Source organism: Gymnoscopelus microlampas (genome assembly GCF_963454915.1).
Source record: "Gymnoscopelus microlampas genome assembly, chromosome: 1".
NCBI classification, from domain to species: domain Eukaryota; kingdom Metazoa; phylum Chordata; class Actinopteri; order Myctophiformes; family Myctophidae; genus Gymnoscopelus; species Gymnoscopelus microlampas.
This window is the reverse complement of record NC_139962.1, coordinates 20,733,591-20,746,627: the sequence shown is the minus strand read 5'-3', so window position 1 is coordinate 20,746,627 and position 13,037 is coordinate 20,733,591. Positions and strand designations below refer to the sequence as shown.

The window sequence follows — 13,037 nt, the reverse complement described above, 5'->3', positions numbered from 1 at the left end:
AAGGAACAAGTACAAGGCATCCTGGATGCATCCCAGATCCAAACACTGGCACCTGATCGATTATGCCATTGTGAGGCGGGCTGATCTTAAAGATGTGCTCCATACGAGAGCCATGCAAGGTGCAGATTGCTGGACAGATCATCGCATGATCCTGACAAAAGTCAGAATCCATGTCCGGCCTTTAAGACGCCAATGTGGGCCAAAGAACAAGCCACTCCACTGCGCCAGACTGTCCAACAGCGACACCCGAAATAACTTCCGTCGCTCCCTAGCTGATAAGCTGTTGAACATTGAACAGCTGATCAGCTCTGAGTCTGGGATGGATGAGAAGTGGAGGTCCTTGAGCACCACCCTCTTTGATGCCGCAGCCCAGTCCATTGGCTTCAAAACCAAAAGACATCAGGACTGGTTCGATGAGAATAATGGAGAGATCTCTATCCTCCTGGACAAGATGCACAAAGCACACAGAGCCACCCTCAACAACCCACTATCACAACCCCTTAGGAAGCAATGGCAAGACCTCCGCTCTGAGGCCCAAGCAACCCTGCGGAACCTGCAAAATGAGTGGTGGATCTCAAAAGCCAACGAAATCCAGGCTCATGCAGATAGGAATGACATGTATAGTTTCTGTAACGCAGTTAAGACCGTCTACGGCCCCAGAAGCTGCTCCCTGGTTCCTGTTAGGTCTGCTGATGGAACAACCCTCATCAAGGACCAGGCCCTGACTGTGGAGCGGTGGGCTGAGCATTTCAACACCCTGCTCAACCAGCCTACCCCAGTGGACCCAACAGTCCTTGCGGAGCTTCCTGATCAGCCTACCCTGTTAGACCTAAACCTCCCGCCAACCTTCAAAGAAATCCAGCATGCAATCAAAACCCTCAAAAACAATAAAACCCCTGGACCTGATAACATCCCAGCTAAAATCCTCAAGGAAGGAGGCTACCTCTGTATGAGGACACTGCATCTCTACATCTTAGAGGTGTGGAATCGAGAGTGTGTCCCCCAACAGTGGATAGATGCCAATATTGTGACCATCTACAAAAACAAAGGAGACAAATCCATCTGCTCCAACTGTAGGGGTATCTCTTTGTTGGCCATTGCTGGAAAAGTCCTAGCCAAGGTCATGCTCCGCAGACTCACATCAACAATAGCCGAACGGGTCACACCAGAATCACAATGCGGTTTCAGAAAGGATAGAGGGACAGTTGATATGATCTTTGTTACACGTCAACTCCAGGAGAAATGCAGGGAGCAGCACAAGGACTTAATCGCTTTCTTAGATCTGTCAAAGGCATTTGACACAGTGAACAGGGATCTGCTGTGGCAGGTGCTGAAGAAATTTGGATGTCCATCCAAGTTTCTCACCATCCATGGACAGTTTCATTCCGGGATGATGGGCCGAGTGGTAGTGGGCAGGCACAGATCTGAGCCCTTTAGTGTACAGACTGGAGTAAGGCAGGGCTGTGTGCTAGCTCCAGTCATGTTCAACATATTCCTAGTCTGTGTTACAACACTGTTACATAGAATGCTGGAGGAGCAGGCTGGAGTCACCATTGACTTCAGGCTGGATGGTAACCTGTTTAACATCAGGAGGTTACAGGCAACAACCAAGTTAACATCTGAAAACATGGTTAAATACCTGGGAAGCATAATATCTGACACCTGCACAACGGAGGACGAGATCCAAAACCGCCTTAAACAAGCTTCAACATCATTTGGTCGTCTACGGAGAAGGGTTTTTCTAAACAGCAACATCAATCTCCACACCAAAGTGCTTGTGTACAAAGCAGTATGCATCTCCACGCTACTGTATGGATGTGAGGCATGGACCATCTACAGCCACCATCTCAGAAGCCTGGAGGCCTTCCATATCAGATGTCTTCAGAAGATCCTCGGCATCACTTGGAGGGACAGAGTGCCACACACAGAGGTGCTGGAACGGGCAGGCAGCTGCAGTATAGAGTCCATCCTGAACCAACATCAACTCAGGTGGCTGGGGCATGTCATTCGTATGCCCAGCCATAGACTCAACGCAGTGCTGGTGGGCAGAAGAAGCGATTCAAAGACCAACTGAAGACCACACTGAAGAGAGGCCGGATCAAACCCTCTTCACTGGAGGAACTTGCTTCCTGCCGCAACCTCTGGTGTTCTCACTCCGCACAGGGAGTAGAGTATACGGAAAGTCAGCGCACACAACACCGTGCAGCAAAGCGTGCAAAGAGGCATGCCCGCAAAACCACCCCTGCTCCCGTCAGTATCGCTTTTTACTTTTTTTATGCCCGGTCTGCAACCGCAACTGTGGATGCAGGTTCGGACTATTCAGCCACCAGAGGACTCGCAAATAGGAGAAGATGGTCATCATCGGACACGATGGACAACCACAAGCAGCAAGTGTGTGTGTGTGTGTGTGTGTGTGTGTGTGTGTGTGTGTGTGTGTGTGTGTGTGTGTGTGTGTGTGTGTGCGCGCGCGTGCATGTGTGTTAGAGAACCTGGTTGTGGGGCGGGACTATCTGGTGGTCTTGAAGCAGTACAAAAGGCAGCGATTCTCTGGTGCATTGATATGATGGGTATTTTGGAGAAAAAGGGCTGGTGGTCCTGATGGTCAATATCAGCCAGTGTATCCCGCACAGCATCCTTCACCAGCCTCCTGTTGGTGCGTGACAGATTGGCCTTCAACTTCAGCAGGGCAGAGACGTGTTTGACACTGTGGGTCCGAAAGAAAAGGTTGAATTCATTACTGTTAATCTTTTCAAAATCAACCCGTTGTTAATCTCTTCAAAATCAGAGGGGCAATTATTTGTATTATATGTTTCCACCTGGGTCCTATTTATTTCAGAAGGGTGGGAGTGCAATTTATTGGAATTGATCCCTTCATTCTCTTCTGGGTAAAATTTCTGTATGCTACAACTGTATGCCCTTTTCCCCCAAATACAGGCTTCATTTGATTTCAAAAGTGAGAATCACTGAACTAAATACTAGAGCCTCAATCTACACTATAACATAATCTGGTCATATTTAAGAGTGTGCATAAATGGAACATTTTGCCCAACAAATTGCGCCGTAATTAGGGTATAATTGAATACATTTTGTACACTCTCGGCCCTGCAGACCAGAAAGGGTCCATTTAGGCCGCTGGTGGTCCCCGAACCTGAAGTTGAGAACCAGTGGTTTAGACAAAATGATTAGTGGTTATTTACCTGAGGTCAGGGTATTGTGTTGCCAGTTCAGCTACTTCTATCTTAATGGCATCAGGGTCTTGCAGTTTCAGCACTTCTGCTATCTTGGGCAGAATGTCAGCCAGCCAAAACTCCTTGGAACCCTGTTAAAAACAGACTTACTTTAAACTACCATTCTAATTTAAACTATAGTTGAACCCTATTAAAATCAAATACTTATTTTAATCTACAGTTGAACCATGTTAAGAACAAAGACTTATTTTAAACTACAGTTTTTTTTGTTATCAATTGGTATACAATTATGCCAGATTAACATAGTATACATAGATGTTTATGAACTCTTCGAGACTGTTCCAGGTGACTACTACCTCATGAAGCTGATTTAGAGGATGCAGAGTTAACAAAGGTGTCATAAAAGCAAAAGGTGGCTATTTTGAAGAATGGTGGAGACTGTGTCCATTCTTACCGCTACAGCAAACATCTGGTGGAGACTGTGTTCATTCTTACCGCTACAGCAAACATCTGGTGGAGACTGTCTTCATTCTTCCCGCTTCAGCAACTGAGCAATCTGGTGGAGACTGTGTTCATTCTTACCGCTACAGCAAACATCTGGTGGGCACTGTGTTCATTCTTACCGCTACAGCAAACATCTGGTGGAGACTGTGTTCATTCTTACCGCTACAGCAAACATCTGGTGGAGACTGTGTTCATTCTTACCGCTTCAGCAAACATCTGGTGGAGACTGTGTCCATTCTCAGACACAACTGCAGCAGCTTGCTCCTGCTTGTCCCTGTTCTTCAGGTTCTTTCCTTTTAGAAGGCTCTTCACGTACTTCAAAGTCACTTCCTCCTCCAGTCGTCCAATCAGCTCCTGCAGGAAGCTTATCAATTAAACCAGCTGCACACTGGGTCGGGAGCCATTTGTGGGTCACGGACTCATTTTATGGATCGAGCAAATATCCCTCTTTTTTTTGTCTCCAACAATTCATTTTAATTATTTCAAAATATCAATCGTTTTCAGAAAAAAAATGATCAAACCTTTAAGAAGTAATCAAAATAGCGGTTCTACAAGCTCACAACGCGGCACAATGCGACGCGTTGTGAACTCATAGACAAATAGGCTATTTTCACTAGTTTGGGTCCCGGGAGACATCAAATTTCTCTTTTGGGTCTCGACTCTCGAGCAAAATAGTTTGGGAACCAGTGAAATATTGAAGGATCCATCAATCAAGCAAACAATGGCTCACAGAGTCAATTAATCTCCCTTTCATTTGACTGGCTGTCTTTCAAGTGTTTCACAATAAAGTTACATTTGGCTCTATAAAAAATGTGTATTTGAAGGCTAGCTTATTTCAGTTAACACCATATAGCAGCTGGTCAGCATATCGTGGCTGTTGGGTAGAAACCTGGTCCAAAACTGATGCTTTTCAGGAAATGGAAAAAAGAACCTGTGTTCTAACGAGCGAGATGCGGGACAGGTGATCACCCTAGACACAGATGCGTTCCCGGATTGAATGGGTTATTCTCACAAAGCGCCCGTGATGCTTTGTGAGCTTGTAGATTGGCTTTTCCCCTCACTTTTGTGCACACTCTTGTACGACAAAGTAGGGTATTCATTTACAACAAAATACAAGGTTTCTACGTTTACATATTGAAACAGATTAAGTTTAAAAAATAGGGAATGTAAGTTTGATCTACCTGATGACAGGCCTCTTTCAGACCCTTGAGATCCTCAATCTGTTTCTCCAAACTGTCCAGCAGGTCGGTGAAAACGGTTTTATCCTTACGCCATTCACGGTTTCCCACTTTTTTTAACTGAATCTGTGTGTGTGTGTGTGTGTGTGTGTGTGTGTGTGTGTGTGTGTGTGTGTGTGTGTGTGTGTGTGTGTGTGTGTGTGTGTGTGTGTGTGTGTGTGTGTGTGTGTGTGTGTGTGTGTTTGTGTGTGTGTGCGTGCAAGTGCACAGTTCAAAGTTATTATAATAGATAGTAGATACAGTAATAGAAGAATAGACAATGGATGAAATTCCTATACATTTGCAATATACAGTTGATGAACAAAACAACTCACATACAGTAGGGAGTAGGGACTGAAAATATAAAGCACTGTTTCTCACTATGGAGTCCGGGGACCCCCAGGGGCCCAAATGGACCCTTATTGGTCTGTAACTCAGAGAGTGCAAATGGAACCAAAAGGCACTGAGGATTGTAAAGTGTAGATTGGGGTTCTAGTATAGTTTTGTTCAGTCACTTCAGTGATTCTCCTGTTCCGTTTTAAGGACCCCCAGTTTGATATGCATTAGGGCACAGACCCCCATTTGAAAGTGGGACCTCTGTAAAATCCTGTGTTAATTTTGTAGACCCAAACAGATAAAGAATACCTTCAACTTGGTGAGCATGGGGTTCAGTAGATATGTATATCCTGATTGTTTCATATCGGCCACAGTTGACAAACAGCTTTCTCTTAGTTCCTCTGGAAAGAGACTTGTTTTCATATCGATGTATTCCCTGTGCAGAGGTAGATAATGTGTGTTTGTGTGTGTGTGCTCGTGCAGTGACACACACACACACACACACACACACACACACACACACACACACACACACACAAACATGCCACGCACACACACATATACACACACACACTTGATCTTTAATTGCTGTAGCAGTATTTGCAACACCTGGGTGTGATTTCAAGTGGCGCTAATAAGAAGCCTATTGAAATGAATGAACAGGGATTTAACATTGTTCCGCTAGTTCATGTATTATAGCTCAATGAAATAAACTCAAACGCACTGCTTACTTCACGCTGCGCATGATTTTGTTAGTCTATTTGTAACCCTAGTTTAAACTGAACCTTTTCATGGGATATCATTTTATTGTATTTCTGAGGATACAACTGATTGGAGGAGTCTAAGAGCCATACTGTATTTTACTGTACCTAAACGGTTGTGTGTGTGTGTGTGTGTGTGTGTGTGTGTGTGTGTGTGTGTGTGTGTGTGTGTGTGTGTGTGTGTGTGTGTGTGTGTGTGTGTGTGTGTGTGTGTGTGTGTGTGTGTGTGTGTGTGTGTGTGTGTGTGTGTGTGTGTGTGTGTGTACCTAAACTGTTGTACACAGAAGAGGTTAGCCATGGTTACAGCTCTGCTGTTTGCACCGCTTCTCTTCATTACATCCTCATGGAACATCTTAAATCTGTCATGAAATGTAATTTGATAATGAACAGAACGTTAAAAGGACAGTGAAAAGCAACGTATTAAAGGTGCTGTAAGTAAAAAAAGAAATGTTATCATTTATTGTTAAAATGAGTGATGATAAATGGCTCTATATTGCAATAGTATTCATTTCTATATTGTTTGTTCAGTAACAGGGGATTACTGGGTTCGTAATATTTTCAAGTAAAGTTGAGAGTGATGAAACAAAAAACTAAACACATTAGCAGACAAAATTGAAGCCTAAACATTACAAAACTGAAGCGGAGTTCTCTCCTCTGATTGGATGAAATTGGTGTCCCACCTGAAAATGTATTTTTTGGGATTGGGATTCTCCTGATAATGAACAAACACTCAGTTGTGTCTAGGTTGGACACGACCTTTGGCATGATCCTGTTAAAAGTATCAATACTGCAATGTAGAAATACTCTGTTACAAGCAAAAGTCCGGAATTCAAAATGTACTCGAGTAGAAGTGCGCAGTCGGTAGCGCTGTCGCCTCACAGCTAGAAGGTCCTGGGTTCGATTCCCGCCGGGGACGCTGTGGGCACTGGGGGTGTGTCTTCTCCTCCGCGTCACCAGCGCCCATACCCTTGGTGGGGTTGGCGAAAGGGCCTACTCTGTGTGGTGTTTGCATGTTCTCCCCATGTCTCCTAGGGTAGTTAATACCCTCACAAAAACATGTAGTAATCCTGGTCACTATACTGCCTCCCCCTGGTCAGCCGGGGCGCCTGATGGAAGGGAAGGGAACTGGTTGGAATAACGTGTTCTTTCCACGCGCTACGTCCAACCAGGGAAACTCCCCCCTGTCAGGTGACAAGAAGGTCAGTTGGCTCTCATGCATTGAAGGAGGCATGAGCTCGGCCCTGGCCTCCCTAGGCTGGTGGGGGGAGTGTAGTGCCCAGGATCACTTAGCAAATTGGCACCGGGTGAAAAATGGTTACAAAATCGAGGGATAAAAATGTAGTAAAAAAAAAGTTTAAAAGTATTGGTATAAAAATGTACTTAAAGGACAACTTTGTTTTTTTCCAACCAATGTTTATGTTTTAGATTGTAATTAAAGTAAATAAAAGATGAGTGTCAATTTTTATTTATTTACTGCTTTCTATAGTTTTAGCAATTTTCGCGATCTTTTTTTACAGTGGGCGGGGGCATTCTGTCCGGTGGCTAAATATGTCTTTTTTTACACAATAACCTGGCGATTTATTTATTATTATTTACAGTAGCTCTTTTAGCCCCCAATAACTCATATCTGGCCATCAAAGAACACCGTACCTTTTTTATTGTGTAAAAAATACATATTTAGCCACCGGACAGAATGCCCCCGCCCACTGTAGAAAATATCGCGAAAATTGCTAAAACTATAGAAAGCAGTAAATGAAAAAAAAATAACTCTCATCTTTTATTTACTTTAATTACAAGCTAAAATATAAACCTTGGTTGTAAAAAAACAAAGTTGTCCTTTAAAGTACCAAAAGTAGAAAGTACGCATTCTGCAGACTCATTCTCCCATTTCACACGTTTTCAAATGTATAAAAATATTTTGAAAATAGCAGATCTATTGTGAGCTGGTAGATCGGCTATTTTCAAATGGCCGAAATGTATATAGGGCTGAAGTGCTTAATGTTTTTGTAATATTCAAAAGTAACTAGTGACTCCAGTTTTCAAATAATTGTAGTGGCGTAAAGGTTTAACATTGGCCTCTGAGGTGTAGTGGAGTAGAAGCAAAAGTACTGAAAATTGGAAATACTCCAGTAAAGTAAAAAATACCTACAGTACTTGAGTAATGTACTTTACACCACTGATAGATGTCATGCAGGCAGGCTTAATTAGCTCAGTGGTAAAGAAAAAAAAGAAAATTCAGCACTTACACAGGAGACCCTGGGTTCAAATCCTGGGTAGAACAGGAGAGTTACATAGTTGCCCTTAAAGTAAAAAAAATCCACCACTGTGCTATGTTTATTAATGTTAGGTTGTATATAATGTTACCGTTGTAGGAAGTCTTTAAGCAGGTACAGTACTGCCTGGCCCTTCTGCTGGCCTCCTAAATAAACCTCTGCTGTCCGCATGGCACCGTCTATACGCTGAATGCACAGAAATAGTAAACACATAAAATAACTAGAAAAAGTGCTCCTCGGAGCACAGGTCTCCGCCAGGTCAGGTAGGTTATTGTGGCCTCCTGGTGGCGCTATAATTGGCCAATGTGAAAAGGGTGCCATTTCTTCTTAGGCCTTGCACGGCAATCGGACACTGCATTCATGATTTGAGGCATTTGATCAAAACATTTGTTTTGCTAGATTAGACCTGCTGGTGGCGCTATAACAGGCCAATGTTAAAAGGGTGGCATTTGCTCCTCAACATAGTGTGAATGTGCGTGAAAAGAATGATTTGCGGCATTTTGTTCAAAACAAGCCACTACTGCAAACTTTAGATGTTAATCTTAGCCAATCGGGATGGAATATGAAAAATAAAACACATCCGCCTTTCGGCCTGGCGGACACAAAAAGAACATTCAGGTAATAAACTAAATAAAGTATTGAAATAATCTCATATCTGTCCAAAACTGTTACTTTTCAGGATTCAAATAAGAGCTACTGACAAGCTCAAAACCACTGCATCGCGGTGTAGATCTGCTATTTTAGATACTTTTGTGTGACACTGTAGTAATAGTATGATCAAGCAGGGCATTCATTTACGAAAAAAACATAAAAAGTTGGAGATAAATGGAGATAAGAGGTTTCTGCCTGACAGCGATATGTCAGACACATTCCAATCTTCCCAGAAAGAGAATTCTCTGCATGTTTGTACAGTATGCTTTTGTTGTGAGCTTGTAGATCTGCTATTTACTATTTTCAAAAAAATTGGAAAGTGGTTAAGTGTGTCTCTGGGTTTTATAAATATTGATGACAAGTATTAACATGAGCTTGTTGTGACAAAATACTAACTACATTGGATGCTTTGGAACACAAGTTTTTTTTTTTTTTTACATTTCCTGAAAAGTAACAGTTTTGGACATAAAATGTTTTGGCCAGACAACGATGATATGTTGAATTAATTGTTTTCATCAACTGTGTTAACGTGGGAAAAAAAGTACGACAATGTTTTGAATGTTGAGGATATTTTACCTGAACTACATCGGTTGCCAGTGGACTGCAGTAATATTCTGTGAACTCAGGCTCACAGGACTTCTCTTCTCTCTCCAGGACTTTATCCATGTAAGTCTGCACACTCTCCTACACACGCATGCACGCGCAGACACACACACACACACACACACACACACACACACACAGTCACACACAGTCACACACACACACACGCACGCACGCACGCACGCACGCACGCACACACACACACACACACACACACACACACACACACACACACACACACACACACACACACACACACACACACACACACACACACACACACACACACACACACACACACACACACAATCCGTTCAATATCCATGTACAGGTTTTTACAGACAGTCCTTTTATTCCAAATTATAACATTCCATGGGCCCAGTAATTATAATTATTATATCTAACGGTAATGTGTGGTATTAACTATATTATAATTATAATTACTATATCTCCTGGATGATATTAACATATGCTTATTGTAATTACCATATCCCCTGGATACTGACCATGATACTGACCATGATATTGACCATGATACTGACATGATACTGACCATGATATTGACATGATACTGACCATGATACTGACCATGATACTGACCATGATACTGACATGATACTGGCCATGATACTGGCCATGATACTGACCATGATACTGACATGATACTGACATGATACTGCTATGATACTGACCATGACACTGACATGATACTGACATGATACTGACCATGATACTGCTATGATACTGACCATGATACTGCTATGATACTGACCATGACACTGACCATGATACTGACATGATACTGACCATGATACTGACCATGATACTGCTATGATACTGACCATGATACTGCTATGATACTGACCATGATAGTGACATGATACTGACCATGATACTGCTATGATACTGACATGATACTGACCATGATACTGCCATGCTACTGACCATGATACTGACATGACACTGGCCATGATACTGACATGATACTGACATGATACTAACCATGATACTGCCATGATATTGACTTGATACCGACCATGATACTAACTATGATACTAACCATGGTACTGACCATGGTACTGACCATGGTACTGACATGATACTGGCATGATACTAACTAGGATTAACTGCTGTATATTCCCATTTGGAATTAACAACTGCATCTCTTTGTACTGTATGTTGACCAAGCTATCTGTGATTACCTTTGAGTCTGTAAGATATTGATTACCTTTGTGTTGGTAAGATATTTTTTCTCCATTTGTTCATACAGTTCCTCAGGCAACAGCTTCCCCAGTGCTTCATAGTTGATGTCTTTCTCCTGTTTTTTAAGTATACTGGCACAGAGAGATATTTTATTACGTCATTATTTGGGTGACTAATTTGACTTAAAGGAGCTATATACCCATTATCAACCTTATCTTCATATCATTGATCCTAATTAATGCTCATTGTACAATGGTTCCATTTCTGTTTCCTTGCTCTTGTGAAAAATTAAAATGAAAAATAAAATATATATTTAAAAAAAAGGAGGGCTGTGGACTGTTCAGAAACTTAATTATTTAATGCAAGAACAATGGCTTCTATTTGAGCATGCTAACTTTACAGGAAGATAAAGGGTGTAGTTTATGTTAGCTTGGAATCCTAATAGATGATGTCATTGGTAGGCGAACTGTCCACAGTCCATCAATGAGACGCAGAGCGAGTTGACAGAAATTGTGCCATTTTATAATGAGCATTAGTGAGGACCAATTATATGAAGATAAGGTTGAAATGGGTGAAGTGCTCCTTTTAAAGTACAGTTTTGGCTACTCTACCCACCTCTGGACGTCTGTCTCATTAGCACCCTTCCTAACACTGTTAGAAGTGATATGATGATTTTATGATCTATTCAATAAGACTTGATTATACTTTTTATATTAATCATGGCTTACGTTGGATAGTAATCGTTGACCCAACGCAGGACATGAGAGCAGTCTTCGTCTTTGAGCTCAGAGCCTGCAATCTTCCTCAGTGTGGAGCTGAAGGCCTGGTGGTACAGCCTGGCCAAGAGGTTACAGATATCCATCTCCACTGGGAAGACATCCTTCAACACCTCCACCACCCTCTGAAGGTCTTCTTTGATCATCTTTCCCTTCCCGTCTATCTCCAGCTGAACAGACGACCGTCCCTCCTGATCCGGAACTGTAGCCGCGTCCATTCTCTCTTCCACCACCTCCTGGAGCTTGTCTTGTAGCAGCTGTCTCCAGTCCTGCTTCTCTTCCTGACGCAGAGCGTTAAGGGTGGACTTTAAATCCTCCATGGTTCCCTTCCCTGGGTCCAGAGCCTGTAATTATTAATTAAGTACATTTGATTCATAGAGCACCTTTCACAGACAGTAACAGTCACAAAGAGCTTGACTGATAACATTTTAATATAGCAAATAAATGAGTAAAACTAAAACAGTCAAACACCCAGCCATTAAAGATAATCTATCACAAAATGGCAGGACATGGCATAAAAGAGTCGCAGGCACAAAACAACAAAGTAACCGGCTGTCTAAACGGGTTAGTCTTACATTTATACTGTATACTGTATGTTTTATTTAATGTAACAGATTATTACACAATCGAGGGGCAGTGCACGCAAAGGCTTGGACACCGTCTTTAGCCTGGTGCGAGGGACAACCAGCAGGCCCCTGGCTGAGGATCTCAGTGACCTGCTGGGGTCATAAGGATGGAGGAGGTTGCCTATACATGCGGGTGCCTGATCATGGAGAGCTCTATAAGTGATTACAAGAACCTTAATTTGGATCTTAAGATTGACAGGGAGCCAGTGCAAGGAGGCAAGGATAGCGGTGATGTAGCATTGTGGCAGTAGTGTTTTGGAGCAGTTGTAAGCGGTCCAAAGATGTTTACCTCTGCCACCATCCTGCTGAGGGTATGGTGATTACCTGTGTAATAACGTATTCGACCCCAGTACAGTACTTGAGTCAAAGTATAGATACTCCTGGCCAAATATTACTCAACTACAAGTGAAAGTTGCCCAGTCAAATGTGTACTTGACTTGAAGTACTGGAGTATTTGCTTTTAAAAATATTTAAGTATTCAGAACGCTAATTACTTATGTTATTACCTTACCTTATTAAAAAGTACAAACTACTAAGTACAAAAAACATCTGCGATGCGTTGTGACGGCTATTTTATGGCATATTTGAATTAGTACTTCAAGGCTTCATGACATTCAGTTTTACAACACATCAAAAGTATTTATCATGGTCCTTAAAATCTCCAGTGATCCATTACATGGCAGGATTTTTTCTCTCTGATTTCTAAAGCCTTTTCTTTTTTTCTCCTCCTTTTCAACTGCAATGAAAAAAATAATCTTTGCCTGCGGGTGTCGCTGTTGAGGGATTTTGACTGTCAATCATCGCCTCTGCTCCGCCCCCCCCCCCCCCCCCCCCCCCCCCCCACAAAGGAATGGATAGGGGAGGGGCGGAGGGGAGAGGGGGCGGGATTAATGGACTGT

The 13,037-nt window shown here is 42.6% G+C and overlaps 1 protein-coding gene across 1 annotated transcript in view; it reads right to left on the bottom strand.

Annotated features, from left to right (window-relative positions):
• Positions 1–13,037, bottom strand: part of LOC311044697 (uncharacterized protein) — a 29,990-nt gene that overhangs the window by 11,769 nt on the left and 5,184 nt on the right. Inside the window, exons 5-14 of the mRNA XM_084056441.1 lie at positions 11,465–11,856; positions 10,762–10,867; positions 9,507–9,614; positions 8,371–8,465; positions 6,273–6,365; positions 5,555–5,681; positions 4,874–4,996; positions 3,894–4,046; positions 3,198–3,319; positions 2,490–2,704 (exon numbers count right to left, since the gene is read on the bottom strand). Coding sequence (XP_083912567.1) covers positions 2,490–2,704; positions 3,198–3,319; positions 3,894–4,046; positions 4,874–4,996; positions 5,555–5,681; positions 6,273–6,365; positions 8,371–8,465; positions 9,507–9,614; positions 10,762–10,867; positions 11,465–11,856 — 1,534 coding nt within the window. The remainder of the gene's footprint in view (positions 1–2,489; positions 2,705–3,197; positions 3,320–3,893; positions 4,047–4,873; positions 4,997–5,554; positions 5,682–6,272; positions 6,366–8,370; positions 8,466–9,506; positions 9,615–10,761; positions 10,868–11,464; positions 11,857–13,037) is intronic.